The following is a 26,886-nucleotide window of genomic DNA, read 5'->3' on the forward strand; positions in this document are numbered from 1 at the left end:
ATAGCTCCCTGCAGATCAAACATGTCTCCTGCTTCTATTCCACATAAAGGCTACTGCTCTTGCCCAACATAAATCCCTCCACCTCTGGGTTTCTACAGCATCCTGGATAGCTGTATCACTATATCCTATGCCTGTTTTTATTTACAGAGCTGTAAGTTCTTCAAAAGAAGGTACCATAACTTACTTTCATGTTTGTATAAAAGCAGGGAGAGGGGAAGAAAAGGAGGGAGGGAGGAGAGAGATAGGGGAGAAAAGGCAAGCAGGCACAGTGCTGACTACTCACTGCACAACTCCAGGGACAGCATTCACACATTCCACATGAAAGGTACCTCTGGAGCACAGAAATATGATATGAATTGTACTTCTTAGAATTCTGCAATGTGGTAGCTCTGGTGCATGGCACACAACAGGTGCTCAATGCATGTGTACTGAACTCTACCAGTGACAAACTCTGTCAAAGAACCCAAAGAAACTAACTCTGAATGGTGGACTGCCTTCCTGAATATAAAGGGCATATTCTAGAACCAAGATACTTCTTTCAAAGAAAGTAAATTAGGCTCATGGATGAGGTTTACTTTCCAATTAACACTAGGTACAACAGTCTCCAAACCAACAACTGTAAGCAAAACTCACTGCTTATTCATGTAGTTGAAAATGAATTCAGTTAATTATATTCTTTAAACTTTTGAAAGAAGCCAGAAAAGAAACCTATTTAGTGCTCAAACTATACTTTAAAAAATACTATTTTATTTATACTCATGTATGAAAAAAAAAATGGCTGTACTACTATGTTTACATACACACCAATTCTGGAAACAGAATTCAATAATGAATTACTTCTAAATTTTATAAAGAACACACAAACATTAAAACACTGATTGGTTATAGAAAGCAGAGTGGAGAAAAAAACCATTAGCTATCATTTTCATTAAAGAGCAGCACCCTCTGAAAAGAATCAAATCAATTAGTAATATTCACTTACATTGCAAAATAATATATACATAGAAAAGTTAGTGATTGTACTGATTTTATTACTTTTACTAAGCCATTTATCTTCCTCACACTCAATGCAAAGAAATAAAACAATATAAAGAAAAATATGTCCTCATTATTATTCACAATAAAAAGGGTCTGCTTCATTCTGCAGGCCTGGGCATATTATATAATAGGGAGCACTTAATGGCTCAAATGGATCAAAGTATCATTTTGATTCTGATCCAATGAATAGAATCTCATGCATATCTGTGACTGGACTAACTCCATGGGAGCTGTGATGTAATGAACCGTTTCTGTGGTAACCCCAGATCTCACTAAGTCAAGAAAAGACCCTACACAAGAAAAGATAACAATCAATCTGTCCATAAATTATAACTATAGGCTCTTTCTTTAGTGTAAGGTGGGAAAAGGGGCCCTTTCTTGAGTACATGGATACAAGTATTGTTGTGGTCTAAAGATTGCTGGATTGATATTGTGTCTGTTATGATGAAAAGGTTTACGTCAAAATCACAGCCAGATTAAGAAACTTCCACAACTTGTCTCAATTCTTCAAATAACGGAGCAAGTTCCTTTTCTAGGCTGACAATGAGTCCTAAAACAGAGAGATAAGAAAATTAGAACATCAGAAAAATATTCCTGAAAAAGTCTTTGACTTAGATTTCCTACTGTCAAAATTTAATTACTAAAAAGCAAACAAGATCTAGTTTATTCCCCATAAATAAAGCAAAATACTATAATTCTAACTAATCAAAACCTCTTTTCATTATGAAGTTTATTTTCATTATTAAAGTAAATAAATTTAAAAAATATTCATATGTATTAGAAGATATAAATTATATGTACTGCAATTTTGTTAAGAGTTTTGAAAAGAATAATTTATACTTTATTGTTTTAAAATCTGTACTGATCAAAAATGATACAAGATTTTTACTTAAAAAGGTACACTTTTGGGGGATCCCTGGGTGGCTCAGTGGTTTAGTGTCTGCCTTTGGCCCAGGGCGTGATCCTGGGGTCCTGGGATCGAGTCCTACATCGGGCTCCCTGCATGGAGTCTGCTTCTCCCTCTGCCTGTGTCTCTGCCTCTCTCTCTTTCTTTCTCTCTTTCTCTGTGTCTCTCATGAGTAAATAAAATCTTTTAAAAAATAAAAAAATAAATTTAAAAAAATAAAAAGGTACACTTTTTTTCCTGAACAGATTCTAACAGATTTTATCAAAATACAAGTAAACAGGTTGCTTCAACCTTGAATAAAGAAATATTAGAAAACTATTTTATAAATTCAGTAATGCTAAAGTGTAAATGGGTGTTTCAATTGAAAAAATTAATTTTAAAGATGAATGTAAAACATACACTTCCATGTTGCAAATTTAGTGTTGAATCTGGGAGACAATGTAGTCTAGAAATTAGCCTATCTAGCTTTTCCTTAGTTTGTCAGAGTAAAAAGTTATTTACCTTAAATATCTTAGAAACTGTTTGCTTTATGCTCAAGATCTTCCTCTATTTCACAGATTATTAAAAGCATCTGGGATTCTCAAAATGTTCTAGATGGGGTGCCTGGGTGGCTCAGTCAGTTGGGCAACTGCCCCTGGCCAAGTCATGATCCAGGGGTCCTGGAATCAAGTCCCACCTCAGGCTCCCTTCTCAGCTGGGAGTCTGCTTCTCCCTCTCCCCGCCCCGCCCCAATCTGCTCTCTCCTTCTCTCTCTTACATACATACATACCACAGAGTGAAAGAAAACATTTTAAAAAAATGTTCTAGGTACTAAAATATAATTCCGTACATTATCAAAATTTGTAACGACTGATGACTCAGTATATGATGGTGACTGATCACAACTGATATTTAATATACTTTAAATATCAACAACACAACTATCCTATATAATTTACAAAGTATTTTCACATATACTATTTTACAGCTTTGAAACATTTAAAAATGGAAGAGACCTTCTAGATCATCAATTCTAAACCCCTCATTTTAAAAACTAGACATCTAAAGACAAGTTTCAGTGACACAGCTGGAAACAGAATATGCTCAAACAACTTGGAAAGAAAAAAGCAGAAAGAAGAATGTATAACAGTTCTAAATAGCAGTCAAATCTAAAGGAGACAATACTTTAAAAAAAAAATCCCACTTTATCCAAAAGGAAGTATAGTATGTAAACTACAGAATACAGTCATTATTTTAAACATAAATATCTGGTCAAGGTCACTGAATATAATGGGATCCTATGATCTGCTATAGAAAGTACAGCTTCCTGGTGGTGTGTGTTCTCAAAATCTTTGGCCCTTAGAAAGAACACATATATGTTCATCCTAGTCCAGACTCTTAAAATCTAAATCACATTAATTTTGCCCAATATCATTCAAGATTTAACAATCTCTAATAGATTGGTCTACATGGAATTGAACTCATCCTTGACCATTTTATGTGTTTGGTTATCTTTTCCACTCTATTTTCTTAAGTTGTTTCAAATGTGAGCAAAATGTAGCATTCCAATGCTGAAGATAATTTAATTTTCCTTTCTCTCTTAAAAGATCACTTACCCATACAATGTTCATTTGAACTAGAAAATAACCCCATCAGACAAAGAAAGTAGGTATTAGCTCCATTATACAGCTAGGAAAAACAGAATCGAGAGAAGTTACTTTTCTGGAGACCAAGGGATAGATGGTGGAGTTGGGCCATTAATTCAGCTTTGCTGACTCTAAATCTACTATTTCTGTCATATTATACTGCTCAGATATGGTATTACAAGAAATTAAAAGCTGTATTTAAGGTAGTTAAAACACACCTGTATTGGCATTGCTGCTGGCTATGAAACTCACCACCAAAGGTAAACGATTGAATTGAACCACCTAAAAAGAAAGTAAGATCTAAGTAAATGTCACTCAAATGAAATATCTTAATTTTTCAAAACTTTTATTTAAATGGCCAATGTGTAATATACTACCTAGCATCATGTAATATGAAAGAGCTGAAAATAAGTATTTCTGTACAACAGACAGAGTATCTCTTAGAGACATTATCATTATTCAACCTGCATAGATTTGAAGGCAGGACTATGTCATCTTCCTTTCTCTAGCTCCAAAGCCTAGCAGTGTGTCAATTATTACGTGGCAGGGACTCCGGAAATATTTGATTACATGGCTAAAGTCAGTATTTCTCATTCAAGTAGTTATATCTTGATGATTTTCCTGCTTCCTGTAACACTATTTAAATTTAACTTCAACTATCACTTTAAAAAAGTTAGTTTCAAACTAATCTTTATTAGTAAAATTAAAGGTCAAAAGGGGTTGTTATCTTTTGCCCAATACACATGAGAATATGTGTATTTATTTTTTAAAATAAAAAATGTCACTTGTGTAACATCAGCAGTACATGAATCAAATTCTGGGAAACACAGCTCTAAAGCAGAAGCTATTAATTTATTCTAAACAAAAAAAATGCAGCTACACATCAAGAGGTATGTAGCAATTAAATTCTCTCATAATAACCTCACTTATATATATCTTTAAACCAAATGAAGGAATTAGCAGCAATAACAAATTTTAGTAACTTATGTGACCATCAAAGGGAACTTTTTATTTGTCACAACAACAAAATAAGTGTGTCATTTGAGAAATCATATTTGTTAAGCTAAGGGCACCATCTACTGGAGGTAAGAGTGACCTGACTTCTCTTTTTAGGATAATGCACTTTATTAATAAATCTTTTAATCACTTTTCCATATTAATTAATTCCTGGTATACTGGAATAAAATGTGAAGACAATTACTACAATTCAACACAACTTTGAAGGCTAATATTTTAAAATGCCATCCACACTTCAAAACTAAAATTTAGAATAACATAAGTTATTCTATATAGAAGACTATTATAATAATAGGTGAAAGCAGCAAACCATTCAATTATTATGAACCTACCTGGTAGGTGTTATAGTAACAGATGATACTTTTATTTTTTGAAAGACCAAGTTTGCTCCCTTGGTCTGTTGCAAGGGCAAAAGTAGATAAGAAACCAGGTCTCAAAGCATGCTCTGGAGCATTATCATTGGCCACTGGAAATACAAATGATTTAAATAAAAATCAATGCAGTGGATATGATAGAAGTTTATCGTACTTTTTTTAAAAAACATAAATCAGTGAAAATATTGAGCACAAGAGGTACTATGCTTCACAATACTGAAGATCATATCAATAATTGGGTCTCATCCATTTTGGTGAGAAAAACTGCTCAATGAAAAACTGATCATAACTAAGGGAGGAAATACTGATTCTCGTAATTTTTTTTTAAAGAATTCTAAATGTATATATTTTCTTAATATCTACTTTAAAACACAAATTAATCAGTACATTTAATAAACTAAATGTTCTGGTTAACTGAGAGCCAAGTTAGAATATAATAATGAAAAAAGCTTCCAGAAAACCTTTGCTCTCATAAAACCTATAACATATCACTTGAAGATATTTAATAATTTTGCAGCTGGCCATTTGTTTTAAGTTTCTTTCACTCATTAAAAGGCCTGAATGGGGATCCCTGGGTAGCAGAGCGGTTTGGCGCCTGCCTTTGGCTCAGGGCGCGATCCTGGAGACCCGGGATCGAATCCCACGTCGGGCTCCAGGTGCACGGAGCCTGCTTCTCCCTCTGCCTGTGTCTCTGCCTCTGTCTCTCTCTCTCTCTCTCTGTGTGACTATCATGAATAAATAAAAATTAAAAAAAAAAAAAAAAGAAAAGAAAAGAAAATTGTTCTAATGAAGAAGAAAATAAGTCAAGGCGACCATAACCAATAAAGAGCATTTGCCAGGAATATTTAAAAAAAAAAAAGAAAAAAAAAAGGCCTGAATGGAGTTAGTTCTACCAATAAGTGCAGAGCTTAAGGCCTTAATACAGAGATCCTAAGAAAGAACATTAGAGCTGGGAAATCTCCAACATTATTTTGATTTTGTTCAAAGCCCTCATTACCAGAACTGAGAAAAGGTGAAAAGGCAGGTGACTTACTTGCCCATGGTATGGTGGCTTAGAATGCACACTGAACCACACAACAGAAGATAATTGGTTCTATTACTATCTTGTCACTGACTCACTTGTAACTCTGCACTAACGATGTACTTTTTGCACTTGACCATCTTTGTTTACAAAAAGAAAGAACTAAATTAGGTGATTTCTAAACTTTCTCTGAATTCTAAAGTCTAAAATTATCTGACACAGATGATAACCTCAGGTGGAAAATAAATTAAATGTAAAGAACATTACTTAATCTTTCTTTGGTAAATCTATTACAGCATCCCTAAAGAACTAGGAACATCCATGTGATGACATATTAAGAAACAAGTAGTAAAAATAGTCTTAATACACACTGACACAGTGACATCATATATATTTTAAAAAGCTGAGGGGCGTCTGGGTGGCTCAGTCAGTTAAGTGACTGACTTGATTTCAGCTCAGGTTATGATCTCATGGCCATGAGATTGAGCCCCATGTCAGGCTCCTGGTTCTGGCCAGAGTCTGTTTGTCCCTCTCCTTCCCCCTCTGCTCCTCTACACTGCTCTCATGCCTAGTGCTCTTTCTCTCAAATAAGTAAATAAATAAAACCTAAAAAAAAAAAAAAAAAAAAAAAAAAAAAAAAAAAAAAGGCTGAAAATCAAAGAAAAAAAATTAGTTTTTAGGTTAACAAGCTCTTCTTTAGGCGAGAAAGTCTTGTTAGAGTCTAATTAATTAAAGTAATTGTGAAGTTAACAGTTTAAAAAATATCTTATTTCTAGGAAAGGAGAAAATTAACAGAGACTCAACAACAACAAAAAAACAATATATGTGAATTCAAATGTATGGAAGTTTATACCACAACCACCAGCAGTACTGATCAAAAATTATACGTTAGGGAAATGTGTGTGTATAATATATACAGCTGCATACATGCTTAGTCTGAGCACTATTTACTAATGTTTACATTATACCACTAATATCTTTAATGCAAAATCAGGCTTGTGATAAACCCATGCTTAAACTCTTGATGGTGACACAATCCATTCAAAATGTAATAAGTTATAAACTCCAACCCAGCCTTCAACATACAAAAGCAAACATCTCCCCCTAAACTGAGACCATCGCCTGAATTTACTGAAATAGCTTTTATATGCTTACCTTCTGCCCTACTCAGACATAAGTATGTTTTTATTCAAAAGCAAACATGAGGTGCACTTGGGTGGCTCAGTGGTTGAGCATCTGCCTGTGGCTCAGGTTGTGATCCTGGGGTCCTGGGATTGAGTCCTGCATCAGGATCTCTGCAGGGAGCCTGCCTCTCCCTCTCCCTGTGTCTTTCATGAATAAATAAATAAAATTTAAAAAAAAAAAAAAAAAAAAAGCAAACATGACACTGACATGCAGGTGGCTCAGTTTTTACCTTTAATAACGGGGACTCCATCTCTATCTGACACAACAATAGCATGGAGCCCTTCAACACTAGAAAGAAAAAAAAGTTAAAATATTATGAAGCATTTCATTTTCTCAAAATATGTACCTTAAAGTCATTACGGGGATTTTCAAGTATATTTCTGAAAAACTGTCAACTCAGTTGCTGACCTCGTAAGTTCCTAAATTTCTGCCAAAACTTCCAGAAATTGAATAACCATGCCTATTACTGCCATGCTTATAATCTTTACCAATTTATGCTATTGATAAAGATCTAAAACACAGATAATTCTCCATTAAAATGGCTAATTATCTTTCCATTATTTATGAAAGTATGACAGGTTATCATCAGCAGTAGCTATAGTGACAATGGTATTAAGTGCCATAAAGATATCTGTGGGGTATGAGAACCTAGAAGAGGGGGGTGATTTAGACAAGTGGGTCAGGGAAGGCAGTGATAGTTAAGCTGAGGTGTTATGGCACTGGTCAGGAGAAGACTGACAGAAAGACTGCTCTAGGCTGAAGGAACAGGTTGGAAAGAATGAAGGTCTGTCTGGTAGCAACCTTTTCAGTTATGCCTAATAAGCAGTAAGTGGAATCATCAAAACTGTAACTGTATAATCCAGTCTAGGCTCTCCTACATTTACTATTTAAACCACCCTGAGCTAGTTATGAAACCTCTGTAAGCCCCTGTTAAAAATATGAAATGGGAATAACTACTTATGTAGCTATTGTAAAATTTAATAAAATAATCCATGTAAAGTAGAATCTGATAGTTAAAATTCACAAATATTAATTATTACTAATTGCCATCAGAATGTCATCTGCACACACTGACAATTTATTAGGCAGTTTATGTATTAACTCTTTAGAGAATTCCAAGAGCACAAAACTTAAGTGTTAAAAATTAGAATGGGAAAACATTCTCACACTTTCAGCCCCATAATCTTGTAATATCCAGGACTGCTACTCAGAAATATGTTCAATGCTAACTATAACCCAGATCATTCTTTGTTAACCTTAATGTTTTGAGTTAGAAATAGGAATTGTCATATTAAGAATCTGAAATTAAACTTTAAAGATCCCAGTGGCAAAAACTTTTAAGTCAGAGAAGTGTTATTAAAATTTGAGAAAATGTTATAAACACTATCACTTATGAACTTCACATTAAAAGTAAGAACGATGAAATAACCATGTATAAACATTTACTGGTATTACTTTTCATGATCATTCAATTCTGGAATTATCTACAGATTAAAATGTGCTCTGCATGGTTTTTTTTTTCTCTGTAAGGTTAATGTATAAAAGAAATTCTTCTTAAAAACTAGTTAAATAAAAGTATATTCTACAGATACATGTGCACACAGAAACAATTTTGTACAGTTATCAACAGCAACATCACTTGAAATAGGAAGAAAACCTAACTATTAAGAAAGACAAGATCAATAAATTATGACACACGTATACAATGGAATACTTTACAGCCATTAAAAATAGTTTTTTGTTATGTACTGGGAAGGACTGATCTCAAAGGTATATTGTTAAGTGAAAAAACATAGTATTGCATAGTGCGTGTACAGGAAACAAAATTTATATAATAACAAGGGTAGGCACACATATGTATTGTTGCAATGGACTAAATGTTTGTCACCCCCAAAATTCGTATGTTGAAATCCTAATCCCAATGTGATGGTATTTAGAGGTGGGGCCTTTGGGAGGCAATTAGGATATGGGGTGGAGCCCTCAGAATGGGAATAGTGCCGTTACTTAAGGCTAGAGACTAGCTAGCCCTCCTTCTACCATATGGAGATAGGTGAAGTCTATAATCTGCAAGTCAGAAAGCAGCCTTCACCAGAATCCAACCATGCTGGCACCTCGATCTTGGACTTCCAGCCTCCACAACTGTGAGAATTTCACTTATTTATAGGAAATCCAATCTATGGTACACTTTGTCCTAATAGCCTCAACCAAGACCTATGTGTATATGTATAAATATGTGTGCTTATTTACCTGCTTGTTTCTAGGTGCGTAAATTAACTTCGAGGGTAATGGGTGCCTTCAAGAGGGGAACTGTGTGGTGGGGGAAAACCAAACCAAACCAAACCTATGGTCCTAATCCCTTTCTTCTACTATAGAAAGATTTTCATCACACTCTTACAAATACTCTTTTTACAAATATCAACTAGGCTTCTGCTCCTATATTTTGTTGCCAGTGTGGTATCTTTCCAACCCTACTGGTCAATTTTACCATCCTTTCAATATGCTAAACCTCCAACGAGGCAGATACAGAAAGCCTAAGTACAGAAAGCCTTCATTTTGTACAGTTCCAATATGGACTATAGTTACCACAGCTGAATTAAATAACTCCACTCTCCCTGACAGGATGGCTCAAATTTCAGGAAGTACGGTGTATTAAGTGAGTAACGGCATACAATACAAACTCACTAACTCTTCACACAAATCACTATGTGAATAACTTTGTAAATGACAGATGCACACTGTCCCATCACTTCTTTCAAAGTGTGTCGGTGACTGGTCACTGAGCATCTGTTACTTAGTTTATGCAGGGACAGTAAAGCATGGAGTATTATTATCTCCTTGTCTTCCAATGAAAAAGCACATGACATTAAAAAGAAAAACAGAACTGAAATAGGGAACTGGCTAATAAAGATGAAATACAGCAAAGGAAGTAAAGGTGACAATGCTGGAAGTGAAATTCAAATAGAAAGTAAGCACTCATAGATGAGATAACTGGCCAAAAGAATGCTGACATTTTTACTGTTGTGCACAAGACGTGCAGTTAGAGGAGCTTCGTGAAAGTGCACTCACTGACAGAATTTACGAAAGTGGGCTATGATGAAAAGGATGAAAATCTCCCAGAGGAAGTGATGCTGGCAAAAAGCTTCGAACATCAACAGTACAAAGGACAAAATGGTGGAAGCTGATCCACATTTAGAGAGGAGTATGCCAATTTGCCAAGGCACAGAAAAGATGCCTGCTCCTTATCTTAAGGTTTTACCTTTCATATATTTTACTATATATGCAAAGAAGGAGGCACTGTTCAAACCACACTTGAGAAGTTTTCTACAAAGAAACTAACACTGTAATACTCAGTATTTCCACTGTTTTTAAATTGTGGTGTATTAAACAAATATTGGTTTTAGCATTTGTTTCCATCCCTTCAAACAGAACCAACAAAAGGTTTTAATGTTTTGACAAATTCTTTAAAGGTCACAAAACAACTGTCATTTTCCCCAGGGATTACTAAAATTGCTTTGGACGGTTTCGGCTTATACAGTCATTTTTATGGCCCTGAACTATGGAGCAAAGCCTGCTCATCATGTTAAGAACAGAATCAGTGCTCTAGTTTTGCAAGTACTAGAAGGAAGAGAGTAAAAATGAATTCAAGTACTACATTAACATGAAACCAGAAGTAACAGTTACTTAACAGTTCAATAGTATGTTCTTCCTGAATATAGAAAAATATACGTAAATCAAACCCAGGAGACACGGTCATTAATTTCTACTGGTTGCAGCCAGGGTAAAGGCACAAGTCAATAGGCAAACCACGGCAAACAATTCACGCAAAAATCCAAACAAGAGAATATTTTTTTTTAACCTACCTACAGAAATAAATTGACATCCAAAATCTTTTAAAATTCACACATTTGGAGAATTCTTAAAAAAGTGTAAAAAAAAAAAAAGGGATCTCACTTTTACACCTCAAAGGTCATTCAGTAATGCTGAAATATAAAAATGGATGTTTTAAGTTGTATTCTCTTTCTCATATTAACTCTCAGGTATTACTTTACACTAAGCTAAATGTGAATTTTAATACAACTAAAGTGACAAAGTCCTTTGAACCACAAAAATATCTAAAAGGAAGTTTGCTGTCTTCCACACAGAACCTAATTGATACTGGTGCATCAAATGGACTGGGTGCAGGCAAAAGAAAACTTTGTGATTTTTCCAAGTATGAATGCTGTCTATATCCAGCATTTTTGGGTTATGCAGACTCAGCAATTAGGTCTTAAAAATGATACTAGAGGAAAGGCATGTTCTTAGGGTTTTTCCCCTTAAAACTGCTCTAACTACTTCAAAGTATAATCCAGTAAACTGCTGACAGTATATTTGAAAGAACTCTCAAGTGGCAAGAAATCTAACTTCTAGCCCTCTGGCATTCATGAGCTGTTTAACTTCAGACAAGTCACATAACTTCTCTAAGCCTCGTATTATTTATCTGCAAATTCAAAGGATATTTCTTGTGCTAATGTCAAATATGTGAAAATGCTAAACAGCAGCATAATATACACATACTAGTCTATAATATACAGAAACGAAATGTTACATAAAATCAACATATATTATGCAGAATTTGTTTAATAACAAATTAGTAATTTTTTACCTTGGTAATTTTTTATACAGGAATCGCTTTAGGTCCTGAAAGAGAATATAAGAAATCACATTATAATAATATGCCTTGGACTGGTTCTCTAGTTACTGTCCCACCCACATTTCAGGTACTTTAAATTGTCACTCATAATCTTTCTTGTGTTTTCTTTCTGATTTTGATACTAGCTGTGTGACTTGGAACAAGTTATTTATTAGCCTTTTTCTCTAAGCTCCAGTTTCATTATTTGTTGAGAAAGGATAAATCACAGAACCTATGTCATAAGACTGTTGTTAAAATTTGTTGAGAAGATGTATGTAAACTAATTAGCCTGCCTGGACAAAAATATAGCAAATACATATTAGCTGTAAAATTAGATCATATTTTTCATACTATTTTACATCCTGTGGCCACTGTCTTGTTCACTTGAGAATGTATTATAAACATCTTTCTGTGTCCACAGATAAACCTTCTAATGTCACTTTAACAATCATGGGTAAACTCTTCTCTGAAACTCCATTTGTTTTCAAGACTACAGTAAATGACAATGTGTGTCAAGTGTTAAGCATGGAAGAGAGCTGGGACTAAAGAAATTAAACACTATTTTATTTCCTCTCCTTACACTTTCTCACCTGGTGAATTTCACTGACAATTTAGGTATCAATTATGAGGTCTACCTAGGTAAATCAGGTATCTGTTGTTTTGAACCTCTAATCCCTACTATTCTCCAAACCTGAATGTTCATTTTATTTCATGTTATCATTACCATCTTACCTCTGCTCTTATCTTAAACACACATATTAAAATACAACTCACAACATTTCTTGTGAAATATAGATTTCCTCAATCTCTTATTGTTTCCACTAATGGCACTACCAATCCCATTATTCAGGTCTGAGACACAGAGTAACATTTAACCCTAATAACATCACCTTTAACATTTCTAAATGATTTGTGATGTCAAATGTTTTTAAAATGATCTCTTCTTCTCCTTTTCAACTGACATTATAATTCAGGTTCACTTTTTTATTTATGACTTGTGCTAGCCTAACTGGTATGCTGGTCTCCCATTTCTATCCCATACAATTCTACACAATGCTAGTAGCCATATTATTATACTTTTTCACCTGGGTTAGAGGTGCCAGATGATTCTGTGTGCAGCCAAGGCTGAGAACCAACATCTGAGTAGCTCTCCACTGTTTAAAAAATTCTCTACAAATTCTTTTAATATTTGAGCCTCTCTACAATATGGTCAACACCTAATTTTACAGTCTTGCTTCCTACCACACCCTCATAACCTCAGCCCCAGCAAAAGTGGACAACTCACAGCTCCTCCACACACATCTCTTTCCCTTTCCCATCTCTCAAACTTTGCTTATACTATTCATTTTAATAATAATTCTTTATTAAAGAATTTTAAGAAAAAATGCTACTTATTTAGAGCTAATCTCAACCACCAAATACTCCAAATAAGCTTTCCTAATACAAACCAGATGTAATACCTCTCTTCTTCGAATTTTCACACAATAATGTATATACATTTATGATCACCTGCTTACTATACCTTAAAAAGAAATTTAAAAACCCTTAAAGAGAGGAATTATACCTTAATTGTTATTTCACCCACAGCCCTTATTGCAACAACTTTTGCAAGGTGATGCTCAATAGATATATAGTGATTTGACGATGACTGGAGAATAAGGTCTCAAGAACATAATGACAAACACCCCAAAAAATGAAGTGTCTGTATGTAAAGGCATACAAAGTTCCGAAATATTCAAACACATAATCTTGCAACCAAAAAGAAAAAAAAAATCACATTCATATTAATGTTTAATGACCATTTAACCTAGCGGTTAAGAGCATAAACTCTGGAGTCAGACTGTCTGGCTTGGTACCTGGACTCTACAACTTACCAGCCGTGTAACCTGAGGCAAGTTACTTCATCTTTCTATGCCTTGGCATCCTCATCTAGAACACAAGGATAGTAACAGTGCCTACTTCCTGAAAGTTGTAAGAATTACATACGTTCAGTGTTTCGAGGAATGCCCAGCATGTACAGAAGTAAAATAGTAACAGGATGTAAAATATAAAGATTCGTAGTATTAATTCCCTGTTGTTCCTAGTAACTGGTACAATCAAGTTTCCTAAACTTCGAATTTGGGTTTTGTTGCTGCGCTAAAGAGGTTATCAGTCAGAAATCATCTCAAATTGCCTCCAGTGAATCTAGAGACACATCATGACCACTTTACTGGGAAAAAGTAGATTCACAAAGCCGCCAAATACCATTTAGAAATTCAAATGGTGTTCAGAGCCTCTCTTACGCCCGCTGGACTGGGGAGTGGCAAGTACAATTTTCTCCACCTCAGACACCTTAGCGTCCTCCACCCTCACTGTGGGCAGAAACTCAGGACCCACAACATCTCTTCATATTAGTCACTCACTCCGGAGTCTACAGAAAATACATGGCGGTGGGCGGGTTAAACGTAAACACATTTCTGCTCGGGACACTCTGCCTCTCCCCGCGCAGTAGGCCTCCAGCAAACTCCCCACCCTCCCCGCTTCCTCTTGTGTGGGTGCGTTAACTCACATCCGCCATGACGAACCCCTTTCTTCCGCAGGATCAATCTCCACTCCTGGAAGAGAAACTCCTGGTGATTCTCCCCTCAAGACTTCTTCTCACCTCCAGCCTAATAAGCGGAGTCGGCTCTCATCACGGCCGGGCGGCCGGGCAAGGATCCGTGGCTCTAAGACTCGCACCAGGGAAGCCCAAGCGAAGTGGGAGTTCCCAAAGAGCCAGAAGGAAGCTGGGATGCCCTACCTCAGCCCACTCCACCCTCCAGTCGCCGACATGTAGGCCCAAAGGAGAGGGGAAGGCCAGTCCTCTCCCTCTCCGTCTCACCGCTCGCGCCCCCTGCGGGCCCCGGCTGTATACCGAGCGAAGCGGCTCGAGTTACTGGCTTTCTGGGCTGCGGTGCTCTCTCCGCCGTAACTTCAGGGGCAGTTTCAAAGACAAGTCTCCTCGGGAAGCCGTCGTCACATGACTTGTGACCTCCTCCGCGCTCCCGGAAGCAGTTCTCTGTCTCCGAGGCCCGAGACACGGCATTTCCGGGGAGGTGCGAGGGCCTTTGGCGTCGGGCACGCCCCGCCTCTCCCCTCCCGGCCCCGCCCCGCCCCTCTGCGGGCGCTCCCTGCGCCTGCGCAAGACTTAAGGACGGGGGGCGGGCTCGCTGGTGGATGCCGGCTTCGCTGGAAACCGTCGGGCTCCTAAAGAGCCCCGGGAAAAGTATGCAAGAGGACGTTGTTGTGTGGGGAGGGTGCATACATTTCATTAGTTTCTCAAGGTCCGTTATCTTAAGACTTTTTTCATCTTCAGATGAAGAAGTTTGAAGGGGTGTTGTTTACAGGCTGAGCGGCACGCAGGATTGCCTGTGCCCTAAAGTCCCTGGTTCCCGGGACGCCTGGCTGGCTGAGTCAATGAGCATATGACTTGATCGCGGGGTGCTGAGTTCTAGCCCCACTGGCTGAAGACGGTACTTAAAAATAAAATCTGAAAGAAGGAAAGAAAGAAAGAAAAGGAAAGAAAGAGAAAGAAAAGAAAGAAAGAAAAAAAGAAAGAAAGAAAGAAGAAAGAAAGAAAGAAAGAAAGAAAGAAAGAAAGAAAGAAAGAAAGAAAGAAAGAAAGAAAGAAAGAAAGAAAGAAAAGGAAAGAAAGAAAGAAGAAAAGAAAAGGAAAGAAAGAAAGAAAAGGAAAGAAAGAAAGAAAAGAAAAAGAAAAGGAAAGAAAGGAAAGAAAGAAAAGGAAGGAAGGAAAGAAAAAGAGAAGAAAGAAAAAGGAAAGAAAGAGAAAAAGAAAGAAAGAAAGGAAAGAAAGAAAGAAAGAAAGAAAGAAAGAAAGAAAGAAAGAAAGAAAAGAAAAGAAAAGAAAAGAAAAGAAAAGAAAAAAGAAAAGAGGTCCCGCGTTCATAGGTTTCTGATCCCAATGTCCGCCTCTGCCTTGGCTTTTTCAAGAGTGCTCTGCAGGGGCCTGTCTAGATTGAATAGAGGAGCCTTGGGCCTCCTGGAGTTTTCACAGTTGTGCAACTCAACTTGTGCAGATACTGGATAACCTGTCCTTGGCTCGTGTTTTAGGAGGCTGTGACTTCTAAGGAGTAACAGTATTTTGTTTGGTGCTCGTTTGCACATGTAACAAAAACCTACAATTGGTGGTAAGAAAACGAAGGCTATGGGAACTTGAGGACTCCTCATCTTCAGCTCCCAATCCCTAAAAGTCCGAGGGCGATAGGAATTAAATCTAGCCCAAGACATGGTGGACACTGATTTCCTGGTTATCCTTGAGAAGATGAAATGGTAAACTACAGAGCTGTTTAAACTGTTAAAAATGACCAAATTATTACAAGTGAACTTGACAGTTCCATAGCAACTCACATTTTGAAGTTCACGTCCTTTTTCTCATTTGAATTAAACCCTTTGACTTCTTAGCTTCTGGGATGCTGCATTACTTATTTTCAGTCCTCACCCAGTCTAGTTTGCTTCCTAATTCTTTAGATGATGGCATTTAAAGCTTGTCTTTGGTTTCTGTATTTCTCTTTTCACATTTTCCTGAGAATGTGAGTCCCAAGTCTACACCTTTCCTCAGAATTCTAGGTTCACATTTTCAGCTGCTTCTGGGTTGTTGGATATTTCTACATACATGTCTTTTAGTCAGCTCTGACTCAAAAGCTCCAAAAATTTCTCATATAAGCTTTTTTTCCTAACGTGTATCTGTATTGTTTCCATGATTCTACTAGTCAGGTATCATGTTTGGGACTGCTAATCTTTTGTTCCTCGTGTCTGCTACCCTAATTCAATTCTTCATTCAAACCCTTATTTTATTTAGCAAGATGATATTAATAGCCTTAGTAATGGCCAGATAAGCCTTCCAAAACAATGCACATTACTGTTCAAAAAATCTTTAGCGATGTATGTACCACTGCAGACTGATAAAGTTGACAGTCATATACTGACACAAGCATCCTATTTTACTTCTAAACACATTCTTTTTTTTTTTTTTTATTTATGATAGTCACAGAGAGAGAGAGAGGCAGAGACACAGGCAGAGGGAGAAGCAGGCTCCATGCACCGGGAGCCCGACGTGGGATTCGATCCCAGGTCTCCAGGATCACGCCCTGGGCCAAAGGCAGGCGCCAAACCGCTGCGCCACCCAGGGATCCCTCTAAACACATTCTAATGTGAATCCTGTACTCCAGCCAAGTTGATTACTTCACCCTTCCATCACTGGTTATTCTTTCTCCACACTGGTTCTGGAGGGTCTTTTAAACTCACATGTTTATTTCTCTTGTAGGGGAGGAAGAACATACTTCTACCCTCTTAGGTTTTTATGGCTGGGCCTAAGAAACTGATACATTATCTGGTGAAAAACATACACATTTATTAAAATTCTTATGTGTATATGGCAGTCTTCAGAAGGAAGTAAGGTCCAAAGAAATCATTAGGTCCACAAGTTAAATACCTTTTTATACAAAGAACAACAAATTGTGGGGATGTGACAAGAAAGGGGGCTTGGGTAAGGGACAGTAAATTGTGGGACAGTGACTCTGAAATATATGCGTGAAACCAATGGCAGATAAAGATTATTTAGTAGACTTGTTTGTACAGGTCCATTTTGGCATCAGTCTTGCCTTTGGTGGTAAGAATGTTCTCTTCCTGGTAAGAGGGCACCTTTCTCAGAGGAAATTTTATGACCTGCTTTTTGGTAAAAGAGATCAAAGAATCCTTCCTGCATCTGTTTTCTTAGTGCCTTCAGTTCAAAATGATCAATATGCCTAAGTGGCATATTTTGGGGTGGCATGTTCTGAACCCCTTCAGTTTCTACCTTAAATATGTATTTATTTTTTGAGAGAAAGAACATATGCATGTGTGCACATGCACAGGGTTGAGGAGGGGCAGAAGGAGAGAGAGACAGAAATAGAGGGAGAGGGAGAAGCAGACCCCCACAGGGAGCCCTATGTGGGACTCAATCCCCCAACCCTGGGATCAGGCCCTGAGCTGAAGGCAGATGCTCAACCACTAAGCAACCCAGGTGTCCAGGAGACAGCATCTTAAGCAGGCTCCATGCCCAGGGCACAGCCCGATGAGGGGGTAAATCTCAGGACCTTGAGATCCTGACCTGGGAGCTGAAATCAAGAGTTGGTCATTTAACTGACTGAACCACCCGGATAATGTAATATCTACATTAGATATTTATTTATTTGTTATTAAAAAGATTTTACTTATTTATTCATTAGACACACACACACACACACAGGCAGAGGGAGAAGCAGGCTTCATGCAGGGAGCCTCACGTGGGACCCAATCCCAAGTCTCCAGGATCACACCCTGGGCTGAAGGCAGCTCTAAACCACTGAGCCACCCGAGCTGCCCAACCTTAGATACGTAAATATTGTTTTCTGACAATATCTTCTCACATATCACATTCTCTTGAATGCTACTATATGTTACCTAGAATAATTGATATTTGTGCATAATTTATGTGTCATAGTTTTGATTTGTTTTCCCAATGAAACCCTAACACCTAGAAGGCTGGGTCATGTTTTGGATTTTTTCCAGTTTCCTGCAATGACTAAATGTCTTGCATTCTTTAGGCACTCATTCAGCATCTGTGGAATAAAAGTGATTGAAAGAAACTGTTAATTCTGGCCCTGATGACAACTTCTTAGTTGCCCAAGTTTAGAGGCAAATAAAAATATGAACTCTAGCAAGTTCTTTTAATTTCCGGAAGTGCTATTTTTCATTTAACATCCATCCTAATGACTTTGATAAATGATAATTGACCTGGAAAATACTGATTTTTTTTTCTTCTTGGGTGGCAGAAAAGGGAGAGCATAGCTTTCTAAACTCTCCAAATATCACTACATCCTCAAATTGAAAGAACTTAGATTCCTAATTTCCAAGTGTGGTGGTTTCTGAATTATGGCAGTAAATGGGAGATTGATCTGTTTTGAATTTACTCACTGCTGCTGGTATAAGACTAGGGGAAATATTTACCAGCCTAAAGGATTATCAGCACTATGTACCAGTTCTCCAAGGGGGTATACCAGCTGATCCCTGAGGTTCAGGAAGAAATTAGTAGAAACTGTATACATACGCACACAAAATTTTATCTTACTATTCAAATTTTCTAGTACACAGCATTCTAGAGAAATAGTATACCGTAAATATAATACATTAAACAGTTAAATATGTACATGTTGTAAAAGTTCTAACTTTATTGGTTGCATCAAAAGCCTTTGTTTCTGCTTATTTTTAGCTTAAGTTTCTCTTAGCTTTTGTATATGCCTAGGACCTCTCAATTTCTTTTTTATTTTTTCTTTTCTTTTTATTTTTTTATAATAAATTATTTTTTATTGGTGTTCAATTTACCAACATATAGAATAACACCCAGTGCTCATCCTGTCAAGTGCCCCACTCAGTGCCCGTCACCCATTCACCCCCACCCCCCGCCCTCCTCCCCTTCCACCACCCCTAGTTCGTTTCCCAGAGTTAGGAGTCTTTGTGTTCTGTCTCCCTTTCTAATATTTCCCACACATTTCTTCTCCCTTCCCTTATATTCCCTTTCACTATTATTTATATTCCCCAAATGAATGAGAACATACAATGTTTGTCCTTCTCCGACTGACTTACTTCACTCAGCGTAATACCCTCCAGTTCCATCCACGTTGAAGCAAAAGGTGGGTATTTGTCGTTTCTAATGGCTGAGGAATATTACTCAGCCATTAGAAAAAATTTTTTAATTCTTCTTTCCTATAAAAAATTATCAGGATCCCTGGGTAGCTCAGTGGTTTAGCGTCTGCCTTCAGCCCAGGGTGTGATCCTGGAGTCCCAGGATCGAGTCCCGCATCAGGCGTCCTGCATGGAGCCTGCTTCTCCCTCTGCCTCTCTCTCTGGGTCTCTCATGAATAAATAAATAAAATATTTTAAAAATAAACAAACTCATGGGGAGGAGAGTCTTGCTGATTTTCCAACATACAAAAATGAAAATTTTATCACTTAGATTGGCCAAGTTGGAAAATGTTTTGCTAATATTGATTCTGGCTATGGTTTGGGATTTGGCCCATCGAGAATACAATTATAAAGTCATAGGCAATAACTTTTAGTTCTTTTATACTACCACTTATTGTCCTCACACCCTGGATTCAGGCAGTCACCTGAGAAATCACTAATTCAAACGATCTCTGGCTTGCATACAATAAACAATCACAATCAATGGATCACTCACATGTCAACATCTTAAACTCCCCTACCTTCAGCCTGACAGAACTCCAACTCTGGATGAGTTTGATGAGTTGTATTCCACTGCTCATGCATAGGCTGATGGGTTAGACTGGAGAAAATAAACAACTAAATAGATTGTAAATTCTGTCACCAATCTGGGACTCATAAAAACCCTTTTGCATTCAATAGCTGACTCAGTGAAAAAACAATTTCTTCAATTTGTCTTCTAAGCCTCTGTTTATTTTTCTTTTCCCCTCCCCGACTTTACCCTGCCTATTCATCAAGCCAATGAAAGGCATGACATCTTACTAACCAACACTACAAATCTACCTGCCTTTGCACCCATCCTCCATGCGTCCCTTTCTTAAAAAATGCTGGTGGTCGCTTAGCTAAAATAATTCTTCCAATGGACATAATATCCTCTTGGACATATCAGGCACTTACTGGTACTACTCTTACTGGTATTACTCTTTCACTTTCTACCTGCCCCTTTATAACAGAATGAAAAATAACAGAATAAAACAGATCTCTCATGCAATAAGATCTCATGTAATTAATAATTGAAAAAATAAAAGCCTTCTTTAGAAACCACATCCTCTTTCAGCTGACATCCTTCTCTATCTACTCTTTTTCACAGCCAGAATTTTGGGAAGTTTTTAATTGCTGCCTCTATTTATCCCAAATCCAATCAATCAAATAATTCTCTTGACTCTACCTCCTGAATCTCTCTCAAAATCATTCAGTTATCTGTATTTCTACTCTAGATCAAACCATGATCATCTGTCCTTTGCCAATAACTTCCTATCCTCCCTACATTCACTTTTACCCTCCAGTCTTCTCTGCACAACAACCCTAAAATGATACTTTAAAAACTCAAATCTCATATGTAACTCCATCCTTAAAAATATCAAAGGGTTTTCTATTGGCATAGGATAAATTCCAATCATCATCATCATTTATATGTGGTTTTATGGAACTTGGCTCCTATCTTATTTTAATTCTCTAACTTACCCTGTCTTTCCTATGCTATAATCATATGAGTTGGGACGCCTGGGTGGCTCAGTGGTTGAGCATCTGCCTTTGGCTCAGGGCGTGATCTGAGTCCTGGGATGGAGTCCCGCATCGGGCTTCCTATATGGATCCTGCTTCTTCCTCTGCCTGAGTCTCTGCCTCTCCTTCTGTGTCTCTCATGAATAAATAAATAAAATCTTTAAAAAAAATCATATGAGTTTGTTTCCGTGCAAGTTTGTTTTCACTTCTGTAAAGTTTCTATGGCTTTATCAACTTATTAGCACATTCTGCCTGCCTGAAATATCTCTCTAGTATTCACCTCACTCCTACTTATTTCATCTTTTGGGTTTCAGTTTAAGCTCCTTTTCTCAGAGAAACTTTCCCTGATCCTCCCAAAGTAGGTTAAGTCTTCCAGATATATGTTCTCATTGTACCTTGTAATTTTCCTTGTAGCATTCATCATAATTAGTTATTTATTTGACATTGATTTTCCTGGCTAGATGTAAACTCCATAAGGATTTCTGTCTTGTTCAGTGATTAATTCCCAGCACTCAGCTCACTGCCTAGGATAAAGCAGGCATTCATACATTTGTTGAATGGTTTAGTGAATGAAAGAAAGTGCATATCAAGAATATAAAAGATGATAAAAACACATCCTTTACAGTGAGAACAGACCTTCTTTTTATTCATATATTGAGATAAACTGCAGAGACTGAAAGACAAAAATTCATCACAAATCATTCAGCAGAACATTCATTAAAAATCAAATGCATTTTCTTTAACAGAGTTCTCACACAGAAAATTTTATTTTATAAGTCTGATATAACACTAAGTATTTTACAAATCAGACATTTTTAAACCTAATTGTATAATCTTGAATGCACTATAGACAAAGTAAGATCTCCTTTGCCAGTTTCACTTAACTGGTACAAGGCTTCCATTAAAATTTCATCACACCTTGAAAATTACCTGCAGCTTTTAAACAACACATGATTTAAACCATAAATGGAAGAAAGTCTTATGTAGCCATCCAAAAAAATGAAAACAAAAATAGGTAAGAAGCATTTCTTAATATAAATAAGTTACAAAATATAATTTATGTGGAGTTTCTTTCTTCTTGTTGGTATAGTCAGCCAACTCAAAAAGAATTCATTTTGAAATCGATGCTTAGAATACTCCAGTGTCACCGGTAAACCTCTATTATTTTAGTGGTACTCTTAAATGGCAAAGTAGAATGAGACTGGAATGTCCCGACTCCTGTGCCAAAGTGAAGGAGATTTGCTCAAAATCATGCCGGTTGTCATCGCTGAGCAGTTACCAGACAGCTTGGCAACCCAGTAATCCCAATTGTTAATAATAACTTACTAAACTAGACACTTCAAGAAACACTTCTTACCCCTACATATTTCCATTGCTAGGTACAGAAACATACAATTATATTTGAAATATGGGCCTTCTAATAGGAATCTCTGCTTTAAAATTTGAAAATGATCAATGGGAAGAATTCACACCAACAGAATTCTGTGGAATGATTTTCAAAGTTAGAAATGAGAATATCCACTGCTAATGGAAGCCCTGCTCTGTGCAAACATAGTGTGGTATATATTAAACAATCACACATTTGAGGTATTAGCTGGAAAAATATATATATATATGTATATATATATACACACCTATACATGGACACATCACAGAATATTCACAAGTCCATTGGCCCCAAAACCAGCAGATAATAAAATTAAATGAGAATGAATCAAGTACCAACAGGAAAAAGTTACACATAGGACACTTACAAAAAACATGGTTATAGAATCCTTAATATAAGGAGTATGTTTTGAATTAATGTTTTGAGGGAAAATGTTTCCATTTATATGAAAGTCTATTTAATAGTAATGGAAACCAAAAAGGAAGCCTGAATTCTAGGACTGTGGTGCCTGTCAGATTATTAAAGGGACGTGCAAGAATTCTTTAAAGATTCTCATTCTACTCACTTTTTCTTTGTAATTACAAATTAGAATTTAAAAAGTTTTGTACATTATTGTTACACTACTCTTTACTTTTTCATTGGTTTAGAGAATTTTATGGACTTCAGGCATAGTCCAACGGGCTAACAGGTACAGTTTTTTTTTTTTTTTTAGCTATTTAGTAAAGATTAAAATTCAGATTTATTGTTCATTTTCAGAAGTTTTTCTGTTCAGACAAGAAAAGATTATGAATGCTCTTTTGGTCTGTTTCACTCAGGATGAAGACAGATGGTAATAGGGGTAGTATTAAACCTAAGCTTCATTTAAGGAAGCTAAATGAATGCACAGATTCTCCTTTTGAACCATAGGGTCCTTTGACATAACACTTACTTAACTGGCAAGATGGCTCATTTGGTTCTCAGGTCAACATCAAAAAATATTTTACTGCCTTACCACAGGTAGAAGATTTTTTTTTTTAAGAAAATATATGGGAAAACATTATGAATAATATGTCACAGTTATTAAGTAACAGCTGCATTTAAAACTATTAAAGGTCAAAAAGAAATTAAGAAGGTAACCATTTTTCTCACTATACACTATTTTACATACTAGTGGAACTGAAGAATTAAAAGGAAGACAACTTAGGCTTAAAAGTGCAATCACAGTAAAGGGCTGGGACTCCACATTTCTGTTCCTGTGAACACCTGAGCTGACACGAAAGCAGAGTGGTGTAATGCACTGGCATATATTTGCTTTAAGGATTTATTCTTCTCTACCAAATTTCTGTAAGTTATAAAGAAAAATGCAGTGATTTTGAAACAAATACTTATTTAAGCATTCAAATGCAATCTGTTCCTAAAATACATTGTTTTTATTACATGGATTAAATTTGAATTTTCTCATTGAGAATGAAATTCTCAGATTGGATCAAAATAAATTCTCAACCTTATAAGCAACTAGCACCAGTCTACTTGGGAACTAAGGAATCAAAACAGGAGGAGTAAAGATACTATCTACTTTATCCCAAATCCTCACAAGGATAATGTTTATATGTATGTGTAAAAAGATAAAAATGTAAAGCATTAATAAATATAGTTGCTACCAAACTTCTAAAATATCAGTTAGAAAAGCTAGTAAAGCACTACTCAAAGATTGAGAGTTTTCAGGCAATGGTTAAAATGAACAGTACAAGTTATCAAATGAAATTGCAAAGCCTGTGTAGTAAAAATAAGATGGTAAAATGTTGAGATTTTTATCGTAAGAGTAGCAAACATGAAAATCTTACATCTCAAGATAGTTCATATCTTCTTACTTTGTAGAACTAACCCAAAATTCTAAGACACTTAGTTGGACCTTCTCACCAAAATATGGATGACATTAAGGACTTAATATTTCCTTGCATACTTTATATGTGGCTTAAATTATCAGGCACTCAATCAGTTATTTCACATAGTTGTTTGAAAATTTGATTTTATCAAACACATTTCCCCGTCATTTTATGAAATGTGATGAAATGCAGCAATGCAACTGAAATATAATACTGTCCAAAAGCCATATATGACTTCATAATATATAACTTCACTTAACTTGATAACTTCATCTATCCCTTTAAAGCCAAGATTAAGGGAAAAAGAATCGCTCAAAAAGAGTTCGATTCACATTAGTGTCAATCACAATAGTGTAGATTTCTCATTAAAACTGGAAAAATGAATGGATTAAATTATTTCATTCAATTTTTTGTAATTTTTCTGATGTATATGAACTTTCAAAGTTAATTAGAATGTTATGACCTTATTTTTTAAAAATTCATTCTGCAGGCTCAAGAACAGATTTAATTTGTATTTTAAGCACTGCTATTTTTTTAATTTAAAAGTCGCATTTGTAAAATAAAACTGGTGAAGCTGTCCAGTTTTCCTAGGGCAGTAGGTTGTTTAGTTTAACTCATTAATTAATTCAGATATTTCTACTGATTCACCTGGAAAAGGGGATACAAGAGAACATTTTAAAAAGAATGGTCATTTTAGCAGTTTTATTCAACAGATGCTATAAAATCAACTACAGTCAGAAAACAACAACAACAACAAAAACCTTTAAACAGAAGAACAGAGCCACTCAAACTAGCATGCTCTCACACACAAAAAAACTACCAAAGATGCATTTGTGTCCCATTAACTGAGTATGAAGCAAAATCATTAAAATATTACAACTGTTAAACATAGAAGACTAGAAATCAAATAGTTTCGTACTGAATATACAGGCACCAAGAACTTCAATTTCCAGCTTACTTTTCTAATTTATATTATGGATTGAATTAGAGAGAGCTTATTCCTATAAGATTAATTGAATGACTCAATGGTGAATAGTTTGTAGCTCAGAATTTTATAAGGATGACTTGCTATAAAGTCACTATTCTACCTACCTGCTGCCATATTTCTGCTCACCGTTGCATGTGGCCAAACAGATCATGCTCTGATCAAGTAGTGTGCTGTACTCTACTTATATATTTAAGAGTTGGCAATCAGGTTAAAAAGGCACAAAGCTTCATTTTAGTAGTATTTTTCTCTTATTACTCATTTGTAGAAGAACCCATTAACTTTGGATCCTGCTTAAATGATCACTAAGAAGAAACTAAAATTTCCATGGGGGCAAAACAGGTGGGTCCTTTTCTTCATGAATCATAGCAGCCTTCAAAGACAGACATATAAACATTTGGGAGCCTTTGAATTACTAGAATTGGAAATGACATAACTGCAGTTTACTGTTGAAGACCCTTTTTGTTTAATATCTACATAGCCATCTCCTCATATTTTCTTTAAAATCTATCAGTATAGCATTTCTTTTCTATGCATGGCTTAGCAATTCATAAAACTAAATAGCAAACTGATATTCTACACCAGTTCATTTATCTCAATATATATTCTGGATTATAATGGCAATATTAAAAATATCAATTCCCTCTAAGCTGATAATGCTACAAGATTTACACAGTTAAATAGCTTTTTTGTTTTTTCTTTTCTTTTTGAAAAAGTTTCGTTGCTTAAACTTCACAAACATTCAACATCTGACAAGAAAAATGTAATTTTGTCACAGAACACTTATTCTATCAGTTTAAACTAAAGTGTCTCATGGAGTTAAATGCTAAAAGAATTTAAATAAAAATGCAGTAACCCATATACAAAATGATCATTCCATAAATATTTACATGACCAAAGGAAACATGGAGAATCACTAAAACTGGAAACTGCTACAGGTGTGATAATCCTTTCTCAAGACATTTTTAGTTAGGAATAATATACGCTTTTAAAATGAAAATAGTTGCCAGAAGCATAACTAAAATATTAATTTTAGTTTTCAGTTCCTTACTATTCAAAGGAGCCAGGAGGTCATAAACAGTCCAAGATTTCAGGGACCAACTATGCAGTTTAGTTTTTAACATACAATCTTTTTCTTTAGCTCTCAGGACGAAACGAAACTTACTTACAGAAAAAATAAAGAGGATGCTAAAAGTTATAAATACAATCCCAGTTCATCCTCCTTTATAAATACTGGTCAGCCGCTCCAATTCTTTACAGTTGTCCATGCTCAAGGCATCAGCCTTCCTTCGGAGCCGATCATCACGGTATACTTTGGCTGCATACTGCATATCTGTTTCTGTTAACAAACCAAAATATTTTGCTTAGTAGATAATAATTTAGGTCACTTTGTTACTTAAGCTGAAATGATGTTTAAAGAAGCCCTTCAATATGTTTCTAATAATTGACCCTTTTTTAAAAAGAAAGAAATCCAAGTATTACTCCTAAGAGCCTTTGGAAGCCTAGTATCTAAAACAAACACAGAGCTACT

General features: G+C 36.0%; 2 protein-coding genes across 5 annotated transcripts in view; both read right to left on the reverse strand.

Annotated features, from left to right (window-relative positions):
* Nucleotides 1–1,010: 1,010 nt before the first annotated feature.
* On the reverse strand, nucleotides 1,011–14,868 carry LAMTOR3 (late endosomal/lysosomal adaptor, MAPK and MTOR activator 3). 3 transcript variants are annotated; one of them, XM_041759842.1, is made up of 7 exons: nucleotides 14,730–14,868; nucleotides 14,385–14,430; nucleotides 11,810–11,844; nucleotides 7,397–7,455; nucleotides 4,920–5,053; nucleotides 3,789–3,852; nucleotides 1,011–1,588 (listed from the first exon to the last, which is right to left on the reverse strand). In XM_041759842.1, the coding sequence occupies exons 2-7, from the start codon at nucleotides 14,391–14,393 to the stop codon at nucleotides 1,515–1,517; spliced, it is 375 nt and encodes a 124-aa protein (XP_041615776.1). In that variant the 5' UTR covers nucleotides 14,394–14,430; nucleotides 14,730–14,868; the 3' UTR covers nucleotides 1,011–1,514. The 3 variants fall into 3 exon arrangements, with proteins under 3 accessions (XP_041615776.1, XP_041615777.1, XP_041615778.1); XM_041759843.1 differs by having other exon boundaries at nucleotides 14,616–14,848; XM_041759844.1 differs by having other exon boundaries at nucleotides 14,697–14,840.
* A 6,868-nt stretch (nucleotides 14,869–21,736) lies between these two features.
* The window catches only part of DNAJB14 (DnaJ heat shock protein family (Hsp40) member B14), a 47,876-nt gene continuing 42,726 nt past the window's right edge, over nucleotides 21,737–26,886 (reverse strand). For both annotated transcript variants that reach the window (XM_041759123.1, XM_041759124.1), the window contains one exon: nucleotides 21,737–26,694. In XM_041759123.1, coding sequence (XP_041615057.1) covers nucleotides 26,570–26,694 — 125 coding nt within the window. In that variant the 3' untranslated portion in view covers nucleotides 21,737–26,569. The remainder of the gene's footprint in view (nucleotides 26,695–26,886) is intronic.

Source organism: Vulpes lagopus, chromosome 6, assembly GCF_018345385.1.
Source record: "Vulpes lagopus strain Blue_001 chromosome 6, ASM1834538v1, whole genome shotgun sequence".
In the NCBI taxonomy this organism is placed as follows: Eukaryota; Metazoa; Chordata; class Mammalia; order Carnivora; family Canidae; genus Vulpes; species Vulpes lagopus.